This window comes from Bison bison, unplaced genomic scaffold, assembly GCF_000754665.1.
Source record: "Bison bison bison isolate TAMUID 2011002044 unplaced genomic scaffold, Bison_UMD1.0 scf7180017864535, whole genome shotgun sequence".
NCBI classification, from domain to species: domain Eukaryota; kingdom Metazoa; phylum Chordata; class Mammalia; order Artiodactyla; family Bovidae; genus Bison; species Bison bison.
In genome coordinates, this window is record NW_011495084.1 from 12,539,507 (window position 1) to 12,552,855 (window position 13,349).

Genomic DNA, 13,349 nt, shown 5'->3' on the forward strand with positions numbered 1-13,349 from the left:
AAATTTCTGATGAACTGAATGTGAGGCATAAGAGTAAGAGAAGAAGAAAGGATGCTCTCTAGTTTGCGGTCTTGAGAAATCTTTGGATATCATTTATTATCCTGGAAAATTAGCTTAACTCTTTGTTCCTCAGTTTCTTCACTGTAATTTTATGATGCATCAAATATAGGAATGTTGAGAGGATAAAATCTAAGATATAAAATATGTATTAGGTTCAGTTCAGTCAGTTCAGTTGCTCAGTCATGTCCAACTCTTTGTGACCCCATGGAATGCAAAGCACGCCAAGCCTCCCTGTCCATCACCATCTCCCAGAGTTTACTCGAACTCGTGTCCATTGAGTCGGTGATGCCCTCCAACCATCTCATCCTCTGTTGTCCCCTTCTCCTTCCACCTTCAATCTTTCCCAGCATCAGGGTCTTTTCAAATTGTCTTTCATACAATAATATCTAATGGTATATATTAGATATATTTGGTATATATAATGGTATATATTAGATATATAATGGTATATCTAATATATACCATCAGATATTATTGTATGAAGAACCTCCATATTTTTTTTCCATAGTGGCTTTACCAGTTTACATTCCCACTGCACAAGTATTCCAACTTCTCAGCATCCTCAATGACATTTTTTTCTGTTGTTTTGAAAATGACCATCCTAATACTGAAGTAGTATCTCACTGAGGTTTTCTTTTGTATTTCTCTAATGACTAGTGATGTTGAGCATCACTAGCGCTCATCACTAGTGTGATTATAGGTTATTTGTATGTCTTCACTGACGAAAGGTCTATTCTTTCAACCATTTTTTAATCAGACTATTTGGAGATTTGTTGTTGTTTCTGTTGAGTTGTAGAAGTTCCTATTGTATTCTGGATATTAACTTCTAATCGAATACGTGATTGGCAGTTATTTTCTTCCGTTCCTTAGGTTGCCTTTTCACTCTGCTACTTGTTTCTTTAAACATTCAAAAGCTTTTAAGTTAGATGTAGTCCTTTTGATCTATGTTTTAATTTTGATGTCTGCATTTTTTTTCATAGTCAAAAATCATTGCCGAACCTAATTGCCTTGAAACTTTTCCCCTGTTTTTTCTAGGAGTTTAACAGTTCTATATTTTATATTTAGATCTTTAATCCATTTTGAGTAAAATCTTATGTATAAGATAAGAGTACAGCTTAATTCTTTAGCATGTTAATATTCAGTTATTGTTTTTTTTTTCCAGCAAACTTTTTTGAAGGGGGTGTTTTTCCCCCCATTGTACAGTCTTGGCACCCTTGTCAAAAACCATTTAGCCATTAGTGCAAGGGTTTATTTCTGGGCTGTCTATTCTGTTCAGTTGGGCTGTACATCTGTTTTTACGCTAGTGCCATGTAGTTTTAATTACACCTACACAGTAGAAGTGGAAACCAAGGATTAACAAAGTGAAATAAAGATACATGGGACCTCACTCATTTTATATTGTCTAAATTTCTACTTCTCCTTCCATGTGTTGCTGTTCAGTTTTTTTGTAACTTTTTAGGAAACACAATCTACTGAATGCATGAGTGAGTGAACAAATATACCCAGCTAGATATTTTTAAAAATTCATTTCTGTCTATTTCATGTACTTGTAGCATGTCTCAGAGAAGGCAATGGCACCACACTCCGGTACTCTTGCCTGGAAAATCCCATTGACAGAGGAGCCCGGTGGGCTGCAGTCCATGGGGTCGCTAAGAGTCGGACACGACTGAGTGACTTCACTTTCACTTTTCACTTTCGTGCATTGGAGAAGGAAATGGCAACCCACTCCAGTGTTCTTGCCTGGAGAATCCCAGGATCGGGGGAGCCTGGTGGGCTGCCGTCTATGGGGTCGCACAGAGTTGGACATGACTGAAGCGACTTAGCAGCAGCAGCAGCATAGCATGTCTGGGTTTCCCAGGTGGAGCTAGTGGTAAAGAGCCTGCCTGCCAGTGCAGGAGACTTAAGAGATGCCGGTTTGATCCCTGGGTTGGGAAGGTCCCCTGAAGAAAGCCATGGCAACCCTCTCCAGTATTCTTGCCTGGAGAATCGCATGGACAGAGGAGCCTTGTGGGCTACAGTTCATAGAGTCTCAAAGAGTCAGATGCAGCTTAAGTGACTGAGCCTACATGCATAGCATGTCTACTTTAAATTTGATAACATTGTTATTTTATACACATATTTAGTTCCTGGTAGTAAAGTTCCTTTAGAGTTCACTTTAACTCATATGAGCATTTACTTTTACTTGTGAGAACAATGTTAAAAAAGTTTACATGATTGTTGCAAAATTCAACCAAAGAAAAAAATCTAAGGCCATCATTATGATAAAATTACAGCTCTACAAAAAACCGGAACCCAAACCTTAAAAGATCACAAGGAAAAAAATTCATAGTCCTTTATAAAACCAGTCTTAAACTCTCCAGTATTTCTGAAAACAGCTATTACCAGTAGAAGAACTTTTAACTAAGAAATCAACATTCCTCTGGCTCATTTAGTGGTCTATCTTCCATCTGTATTTTTGTACTTATTAGGGCATGATAATTCCTCACAAACCTCAAAACCCAAGTACATCATAGTTCTCTTTCACCATAAAGGCATGACTTAGCATTGATTTTCAAATGGAGATGTTGAAGGACTTTTCTAATTTTCCTTACCCCCAGTCCCCTCCTACCTGCCCTATTTACAGCCTATCATTAATTCTCCAGCGAATCAGTCTTAGTAAAAAATAATAATTCACATGCATAATTGCTTTAATCCATGCATAGGGTTGTTTATCCAGAAGAAGACAAAATCAGAATCACTTTTGCTAGTGAGATAGTAAAGGAAGTTCCTGTTTTAAATTCACCCTGTTTTGACCATTTCCCCTAAGTACCTTCTTTCTCTAGGCACCTTCCTGAACATTTAATCACACTAAATTCTAAGCCATCTCTCTTGATAGATACCTTTGCTTAGAGAGAAAGGAGCACAGGCAGGAAAGAAATATCTATGAAGCCACTCGAGTTAGTTTTGAGGCAGAAGTGATGTACATTATCTTCATGAAGTTACAATCTTTATTTGTTGCTCACAGATGAGGGCTTAAATAAATTAAAATACAGAAAAATATTTTTCTCATGTATGTATGCTGTGAATGACATGCTTTCTTCTATTCTGCTTCCCTAGAGAGGATGTTTCTTCTGTTTCGGATTTCAATGACTGGATCACACTAACTCAGTGTTTTTAAAGATGTGTATTGCTGACCACCAGTATAAGAATCCCTATGCTCCTTAAAAATGTGGAATCCAATGCTGCTTGACTTACCGGGTATGCATATCTGGGGCATTGTGCTGGTAATCTGCATTTAGAAAAGCATCTGAACATGCTGATTATACACTTGAGATGTTGGAAAGCATTACAGAAACTGGTGTGGGAGTTGAAGAAGGGAAGGGAGAAGAGCAAATAAAGAGTCTCCAATATCTTTTCCTCCCTAAGACTGTCACAATGCATGAAACAGTATCTTCCCTCCTCCAGCTCTGCCTTGGAGAGATGGGGTTTGGCTTCTAGAAAGGGGAGCCGCCTGTCCCCAAACCGGATCTAACTAGTCTTCAGATGCTTCCATAAGAAATGTCACTTCGTGTTTAATTTAGTCCTTGTCAACCACTTTAAGAACTACATAATATACCTGTCTCTGGGTTGGGAAGATACCCTGGAGAAGGAAATGGCAACCCACTCTGGTATTCTTGCTTGGAAAATTCCATGGACAGAGGAGCCTGGTGGGCTACAGTCCATGGGGCTGCAAAGAATCGTCCAGGACTTAGCTACTAAACAACAAAACAATATTCATGGCATACATCAGTCTGCCAGATAATGATAGTTGATAAGGGTCCTTTGATGATAAGCCATTTACCACAAGATAAAGTTCTCTAAAAATGTTCTGTTAAAACATGTTAATACTTTAGAGAAATGTTGCCTTTGTTTTAGACTCCTTTGAGACTATATATGTCCATGGATGAGTGATCTTTGACTGCACATTTGGCTCCAAACATATGCTTTATTGTTAAATAGGTAAAGTAGAAGTCATAAATTATATGCCTTATGGTTCCCCATTGTATAGAAACATGGATATCCTTTTCTGCATTATAAACTCTTAACTTTATGTTACAAATATATTGGTTTCAAGATAAATTGATCTTTTAAATCTCATATTCAGAAACATTTATATATCTTCAACATTTTCAGTCCTGGGAGTGATCAGCCATTTTTGCTTACAACCAGTGAGTGATTGCTGAGATCTTATAGCTGCTTTTTATTTAATAGAGTATCACTGTGTATAAATCAGTAAAACCAGCAGGAATGGAAATAATGACAAATATCCAAGGAAGTTATGAGATTTAAATATTTTAATACTGTGATTAACAAGAAATATACTTTGGTCATTCAGATGACCAAAGTATATTTCTTACGTATATATTTGGTTCTTACCCCAAGGTTTCTGGCTCACAACTCTTAAAGCCTTTGGAATTTCCTGAATAAGAGCAATAAAGTTATCTTTTGTTATGTTAATAAGTGATTTTGGACAGCTCTTAGGTAACCTAAGGAGGAGGGGAGGGGGAACTGGTTGCTAAGAGACCCAAAAACATCTTGAGAGTGTCTGAACTTTCAGTCCCTCCCCCTCACCTCCTGGGAGGGCAGAGGTGCTAGAGACTGAGTTCATCTGCCAATGCCCAATGACTATGAAATGAAGCCTGCGTAAAAACCCAAAAGGACAAAAATCAGGACAGCTTTCTGACTGGTGAACCTGTGGAAATTTGGGGAGAGCAGCCTGTGCTTGGAGAAGGCATGAAAGCTTAGCACCCTGTCCCCATACCTTGCCTTGCACCTCTTCTATCTAGCTGTTCCTGAATTGTACCATTTTATAGTAAATGAATAATCTAGTGAGTAAAGAGCTTTCCTGTTCTGTGAGCCACTCTAGCATATTCCTCAAGTCTAGGAGAGGGGCTTGGGAACCTCTGATTTATAGCCAGTTGCTCAGAAGAACATGTAACAACTTGGGCTTTTAATTGGCATACGAGTGTGGAGGGAAGGCATTCCTGTAGGACTGAACCTTTAGCCTGGACAATCTGACCCCATCTTTAGGCACATGGTGTCAGAACTGAGTTAGATTATAGGATACATCTGGGATTTGCACACTTTTAAGTACATATTGTAAGATGTATTTAAACAGTCTTTACAAGTGGATGATCTAAGCAGATAATCTAGTTAATGAAAAATTCTATTTAACATAAGCAACATATTTCAGGCTAGAGATTTTTAAAATTCTAATCTATTATTTTATCTATTTTTACTGGAGAGATATGAATTTCACAAGAAATCAAACATAGTGATGCCATTTGCTATGTTTTATTTTGCTATTAGCTTGTTAAACATAACATGCAAATAATCAAAAAGAAACATACATATGACTTAGGGTGAAACATAATTCTAGAAAAGAAAAGTTTCATTAGGTAAGTATATATATGTTCTTAACACTAAAAATATTGCTGTAAGTATATGTAGTTTCATGAATTTTGTCTAGTATTTTGCAGAATCATTGGTCTCAAAATATACCATCTATTTTTCAGCTAAACAAATTTGAACATTGAAATGTGAACATTTGAGCATTGAGATAATTTGCTTCAGGACTGTAAACATCCATATGCATGTAATCCATGCTTTTTGGCACATTAAGTTAAGATTTAGAAATTATAAAACTTGACTGACGTTCATGAAACCAGTGAAAAGCTTTTCACATCATTTGACAGTAGAGATGAAAAAACCACTAAATTTACAAATAAGGCATTAAGTTTCTTGTCAAGGTGTGTGTGTGTGTGTGTGTGTCTGTGCTTCTGATGAAATAGGCCTGCCTTTCATCTTCTCTTTTTAAAAAAGTAGTAAAATGTTTACAAAACATTTCCCTTAGAATTAGAAATTTATGAAAGTAATAAACAGCAACAAAAAATGAAAAATATAAAAACTGACACACAAATAAACAGAACCATAAACTGCTGTTCCAGGCTACACCTCAATGTAATCGGAATCAGTAGACGTTAATTAACAGTGATCTCATTCGCGACACGTAGACATTCATACATATCAGGTGGCAGACTAGTTTGGGTGATGTGATTGCCATCCAAACGCAAATGTTTGATCTTGGAGTAAGATAGGGGTCCCAGGATCTTACAGAAGCTCTTCACATCAAACTCTGAAAAATTAGAGTGAAACATTTCAATCATTTCTTTCAGTACATGAGCTTGAAACCATCATTTAAAAAAAAAAAGAAAATCTTTAAGTCTATAATAATATCCAATAGGACTTCTTCCCACTTATTTGATGTATCTTTGAATTTAGAACTATTAAAGGAATATTTCAGACTTCCAAAAGCCCAATAATATTTAGTAAAGAAAAACTATGGTTAAGTCAGAAGATTCAATTAATCTTTGAAGGAACAGAACTTAAGTTCTTAATGAAACATCTTTTTTAGTATTATTTAAGTTCTTGATTTAGAAATACTGGATTATAGAAAGGCATGCAGTGAGCCTATCATGTTATCTAAGCGCTTTTTGAAATATTAAGTTGAGCCTGAGGAAATCTAAGATGGGGTGCTGTTACATGAACAGTCTCAGCAGAGTAAGGATTCTGAGTTTTTGCATCTTAAAATAAAAAGGGTTAAATAGATGAACTCTAGAGAGTTTTCCAACAACCACACTTCATGACAAAGATTCAAAACTCCAAAGCAAAAACCAAATCATGGAATATCCACCATCTCAGTCCACGTCCTTTTCTTCTGGGGTCAAAAAGCTGCCACAAATGAACATCTGATTTAGTTTTTAATGGACACCAAGATGGTTACTAGATAGCATGACCTGTGTACGTACATTAAAACTGCCTATGGTGGCACAAATCTATTTCAGATTAACCTTATGCTGGTCCTTCATCTTGTTATTTTTCCTTCATTTTTCAACTCTAGCTAACAATGACTTCAGTTGAACCCCAAACATGCTGCAGTCTTTCCCTCTAAGATGTTGTCTTAAATTACTCATCTGTCAAATTCCAGGGATTTTGCTTTCAGTACTGCCTCTGAGAAAGTATGGAACAGTGCAGAAAACATGGGTCTAGGCCTATGTTAGTTTTCTATCTCTGCCATTTACCTTCTGAAACATTTATCAGATTTTAAGTATAGCATATCTATCGCACTGTGTGGCATGAAGATTTCATCAGCTACGGTATGTAGAGCACTTCACACAGTGCTAGCACATTACTATGTGCTGAATAATTATTGGTATCCTTTTCTTTCTTTTTTTCCTCTTTTCTAAATTGCTTTATACTAGGAGGATCTGTGGCTAGTCTAATGCTTAAAGTTGCAAGTTTGAGAAATCAGAAATCGTTTTTGACGGTACATTTCCTAATATAAGAAAAGCATTAAGGAACTCTCTTTATCTTACAATGTGGGCAACTGGTATGTGTAAATATGATGCAGCAAGATAAACTAAGTTGAAGACACACAGGCAAAGTCACATGACAGGAATCCCTGAAATGTGTATACCTAAGTGTCAAAGATAAGGAGGGAGAAAAGGTAACTACTCACTTGCAAATGACTAAACGTGCTGGGCACTGGAATTTCAGTCTCAGCTTGGCACTGAGAGGCTGCTGGCATGTCTCTCTTGGTCCATCTGTCCCATCTTCTACACTGGCTCTTTCTTTTTAACTCATACAATGAAAACTGATTTTTCCACCTTCAAATGCCCCTGCATTTATATCTTTCTCCTATCTTGTCTCAGAGTAGGAGGTAGTCTTTCTCCTGCTAACCTCCACCCACCAAATCTAACGGGTTTCTTCAGCCCTCAACCATCTTAAATTCCATTAGCATTTTGGCCTGTCTGAGTATCCTTTTTCCTGACCACAAAAGTTTATAATGTGGGACCACATATTGCTACATAGTGAATTTTCCCCTGGAAACAACTCTAAGGGTTTAGCTCTGATAGCTTGACTGTATTGCATGACAGGCAAGCTTTCCAGATGCAAGAAAGAAGACGTGGCATTGCAGAGCTGGCAGTCACGATTTCCTTCATGAGAAAACCCCAACTCTACTAGGAGTTACATGAAACTGTTGCAGAATTATAAAGTAGCACATTAATAAGGCATAGTGTAATTTTTTCTGATAGGAGTGTCAATATCCTTAGCCAGTATGACAAGGGGACCAAGTTTTATAATATACACATGTTCAATTTCAATAGATTATTTTGCACAAAGAATTATTTACTGTGTGAATCAGTGTTTCCCACCTGAGTTTTCATTTTAAAAACTTCATCTGTGAATTACAGGTTTTTTCTTCTGCCAACTTCCATTAAAAAATAAGGTGAATATTGGTGAATAGTCAGTTTACAATCCAAATCTTTATATCTTAAATTGAAAAATGTGACAGGAGATCAGGAGAGTGCATAAACAGCCCAAGTGGATCAGGTCAAACTCGTACCCAGCAGATAAATGAAAAATAAACTACAGAAGTAAGAGAAAGGAAGGGTAAATGATGGGAAAATCAAATGAGGTGAAGCATTGTAAGAAAAAGGGGCTCTGTAATTCTAGTAAACTATATTCCAAACGCTTATTATAGTCCTCCTTAAACCTTCTCACAGTCCTCCTAAGAACACTGTGAAGACTACACACACCAGCCATACCAGGGAAAACAGAGATAGATGATGGTCATGAAAGTAGAGTAACATGTTGAGTCCCAAGTAAAGATGTCAGAGGAGAGTATGAGTGTATGCAGGCTGCTCTAGGAACAAGCAGGAGAGAGATGTTAAAGTCTCTGATGACTGTGTTTCCTCTGGACTCGGTTTCCCCCTTAGCTACGTATTGTCAAGAAATGAATGCAGACATACAAATTGAAGTCATGAAGGAGGCAAATAATAACAAATGAAAATCAAGAGTTAACACAGCAGAATTAATTAGCCCAGAATATTAAATTTGAAGAAACAAGTGTTTAAATTCTATATGACCTTAATGATTTCTTATCTGGACACTCCAAAGAAAAGCCAGATACTGGATAAACAGCTAAGCTAGAATTTATATTCTAGAGAAATATTTTGTTGGCATTTTTAGTTTTTTTTTTTTAAACTGGAGCCAATTTAATATTTGCATCACACAACTTAGGCATTTAAAACCTTGAGGAAGTATCAGTCAATCATAGGCACAATTTTCTACTTACTTTCAAGTTCATTGACCTCCAGGTAATAGTTTTCAAGGTTTTCATTGACTGTCGGTATGCTTTTCAGCTTATTATAGGAGAGATCCAGCTCCAACAAAGATGATACATTAAAAGAATTTCCAGGAACTCCACTATCAGCCAGTTCATTATGAGACAAACGCAGATACTGCAATGCACTGAAACGCTTGAAATACTCGTCAGGGATGTTGCTAATCTTGTTGTTGTCTAAGTAAAGAGTTAGAAGAGACACTGGGAGACCAGAAGGTAGTTTGGTCATCTGATTGAAGCTCAAGTCAAGGTATTCGAGTGACTTCAGACCTTTCAAAGCAGCTGAAACAGCATCCTCTTTCAGCTGATTGTGCTGAAGGTGGATGAAGGTCAGGTTAACCAGTCCATCAAAGGAGCCAAGCTTAGAGATCTTGTTGTTAGTGAGCTGCAGGTCCACCAGAGATTTGGGAAGTGGGCCCACAGATTCTGTCAGATTGTTGTAATTTATGTGCAGCTTCTTCAATTGCTTCAGTTTAGAGAACACTTTTCCTTTTATCTTGGAATTTTCTAGAAGGTTGTGGTCGAGAATGAGCCACTGCAGATCAGTTACGTTTTCAAAGGCCTTGTCATCAATATGGTCAATCTGGTTATTCCGAAGGTAAAGGTACTTGATTCCAGGAGGCACCATGGGCACACTCTTCAGTTTCAGCTCATCGCAGTACATGGCTGATGGATAGCTTTCAGGGCAGTTACATTCTGGTGCACAGTTTGGTGATGACCTCCCATACATTGGTTGGGGGAAATCGTAATAATCATAGTAATCAGGATAGGTGCTGCTGGCACCGCCAATTAATGCCAAGAGGAGAGGAAACACACCTAGATTCATTTTGGCAAATGCTTTGAATCCTAAATAAAGTGAAAATATGTATTATAAAATAGTATTCTTTCAGGAAAAGTATACTAAGAAGAAAGAAAATGCATTCGCAAATGCAAATTTTATTATTTGAGAGTGCTTTTTTACTGCACTAATGATGTCTGTTTAATTTGCTTTTAAGGATTAGGATAAGGATGTAAGTTTACAACGTGTGGGAAAGGGAACCGATTTCAGGACAGATTGCATACACTGGCGCCCCCTTCTGGGCGAGCTAGGCCTAATTGTTCCAGTCAACCTCTCTCCAGGTCCTTTCCTGAATTACATGGATTCCTGCAAGAGGTTTCTGGGAGGTGCCCATTAACCACCATGTGAAAACGCAGCTTCAGAATACCTTCAAAACCAGAAGAAACAAAAGCAAGAAGACAGTTGTAAACTGGACCCTCTGCCCCACCATTCAACATCATTAAAATACCTCATTAAAAAGATCCTTCCTGAGAACATGGGCAATCTGTGATTTTGTCTGGAAGAACATGTTCTAATGTGTGTCTGCTGGGGGTGGTTGGGGGGCGGTGATGGTGGTGGTAGTGGTAGAGTGCTGGCGAGGGTGAAAAATTCTTTTAGAACTATCTTTATTGTTGACTCTGAAGAAAGGAAACAGACTTCTTAAGTGGGGGTGTGTGCATATTATATCAACTTTTGTTTAACATTCTATACTTTAAGCACATTACAAAACTCTGTTTGAAAATTAGTATTTAGTACATTAGTTTTAGTAAAATTATTATTCGTTAATCAAGAAAATGTCACAAACTCTAAACAGCTTTAAACCTAGAAAGAGATCTAACTGGTAGAGAATGATGTTCTTTTCAAAGTTTTGATTGAAAGCTTTTCTTTCTCTCAGTCACTCACAATTTGTCTACCTTCTTCATGTTAAAATTTGAGAAGGTAGGGTTTGTTTATCTGGGTTTTAGCACTCGCACTGAATGAAGATGGGAAAGAGTGGGAACTGAGGAAGGTCTGCATTAAACAGTGAGCATTAAGAGCCATGTAGGAAAGGATCAATTTGGGAATATACATTGAAAACAATTTGTATCAGTGATCTTCACATGTACCTGTTGCTAAGGGATCAGTGAAGCACATTTCAATTGCTTGGGAAGTAAAGGGTCAGCAATGTAGGTAAAAGGAAATAGGATATAAGAGTAGGGCTTTTGTAGCATGAAGAGTTATAGCTGAGCAATAGGTCACGCTGGGAGGGAAACTGTTACTGTGAAGCAGCCTCCACATTCCAATGGATCCCATAAAATAAAATCTCTTCCTGTGAGAAACAAGGTACAAGCTTTTGGATCTAGGCAGTTTAGGACAAGCAGGATTTTCTGCTATCAGGAATTTTAAACATCTTTGCTTTAACTTGGAATTATAAAATAATTTTAGCAGATGAAACACTCAAAAAGATTGTTAGGATCACTCTCATAACAGACATAATGTAACATGTAGCCAGACTCTTAGTAAACTATTCCCTAAGATTGTGATGGAGTCATTAAATTTAGTTGACAGGACTTGGCCATGAGAACAATTACATAGTGCTAATGTAATTGTAGGATTCTTTATAAATTACAGTATATTAATGTTGTAAAGGTTTGTCTTCCTTTATTAATAAGTCCACCTTATTTTAATTCAGTATACACTAAAATAGACATGGGAACTATAATGTGAGTATTGAATAGCAATGAAAAATGCTTCCATATTTTTTGGCAGAGTCAAAACAAGGGCTCTGAATTCAAAGAGAGTTTGTAACCATATAATGACTCCATTATGAAGCAAAAACACACTTTACTTTCCCCTAGTTTTTTCAAATACCTGTGGCTATGAAGAAAAGGCTTTTTTCCAAAGAGTAAATCATGTTTCCCAGAATTTCTTTAAAACATGTTCCTGTTTCTTAAGACATACATCCACAACCCAAATCTTTAAAATTAACAAAATAGAATTAAGTAATCCTTTTGTTCAGGTTTTATGACAGCATAAAATGTTTACAGCAAATCATAACAAATTATAATGACATACCAGTTGCAAAATATTTTGAATATTGATTGAAATGGCTTTCTTTGTTCCAAATTAAGTTCTAACAAAACTAACATATAGAACTACTTAGCATAAAATAGCAAACATTTTAAATGCCATACTGTTTCTACTTTCTAGTGAAATCTTGAAACTTTTTATAACATCTTTTGCTAAATAAGGCATTATAGACTGTATAAAATGTATCTCAAATTCATAAATCATGGAAAGTATATTATGCAAGATGTGAAAGTAAATGCTCAAAACTGGATTTGCTGTTGAATAGCAATTGGCAAAGTTGCTCTGGAATTTTTTTCTGTTCTTATTACAATAAACACTGTCCCAAACCGTCAGCATCCCCAGTGCTATAGTTAAAACAGCACTTACCTTGCTGTCTTGACCCTGCTTTCGTTAATTCTTAAAGCAGATGCACTATGGACAAGAACCCACCAATATATGCTGTAAACTCTGTCAGACGGAACTGGCTGCCAGATTCTTAGTGATACAAGAGCTGAGTGGGGGGGGAAACCCAGCCCAGTCACGCCAGTCTCTGAATGGAGTTATGTCATTGTGGGGATCTTGTGGTGTGGCATGCAAACACTCTCTAACGAGGTGCAGGTGGACTTGGTGAGCAAGGACAGCCCAGCTCACTCCCTATGGAGTAAGAGAGAGATGCGTGCTAAACCAGCCCAAATAACCTAGCTTTTAACCCCAAATGGAGTCCTGCTGCAAATGAGGCATCTACAGTGAGAATGTTTCTCTTACAAAGCCCTTTACTTCTATAGCTGTGACAACAATTAAATGCAGTTCTCTCACCCAGCTATCATGTTCCGCTAAAGGTCACGTAAATCATCAACTGAATAAACCATTTCAGGAAAATGTAAATGAGCAGACTCAGGAGAATTGAATCCTTTTTGCTCATTACTCTTGAAATGTATACTTACTTGGACCAACTTAATTTTTGGCCAAAAGAGAAACTTAGATTAGTTTCTAAAATACTAAACTGCTTCATTTATACTTTGATACAAGTGATAAGCATCAACATTTCCAATTTGCTTATGTTAAGCAGACTCATTTTATGCTCTTCAGGTCTGGAACCAATCAGTAATATTCTGCCTGTTTCTTATTTTGTGGATTTAATTTAGGAATTCATCCAAAACCTTACTTGGGAATAGTATTCTATAGCTTATTGCCAAAAAAACATAAAAGAACATGAAA

The 13,349-nt window shown here is 37.0% G+C and overlaps 1 protein-coding gene across 1 annotated transcript; it reads right to left on the minus strand.

The window, feature by feature from the left end:
• Positions 1 to 5,351: 5,351 nt before the first annotated feature.
• LUM (lumican) lies at positions 5,352 to 12,824 on the minus strand. Its single transcript, XM_010832070.1, has 3 exons — positions 12,519 to 12,824; positions 9,218 to 10,111; positions 5,352 to 6,214 (listed from the first exon to the last, which is right to left on the minus strand). The coding sequence occupies exons 2-3, from the start codon at positions 10,089 to 10,091 to the stop codon at positions 6,060 to 6,062; spliced, it is 1,029 nt and encodes a 342-aa protein (XP_010830372.1). The 5' UTR covers positions 10,092 to 10,111; positions 12,519 to 12,824; the 3' UTR covers positions 5,352 to 6,059.
• Positions 12,825 to 13,349: the final 525 nt, after the last annotated feature.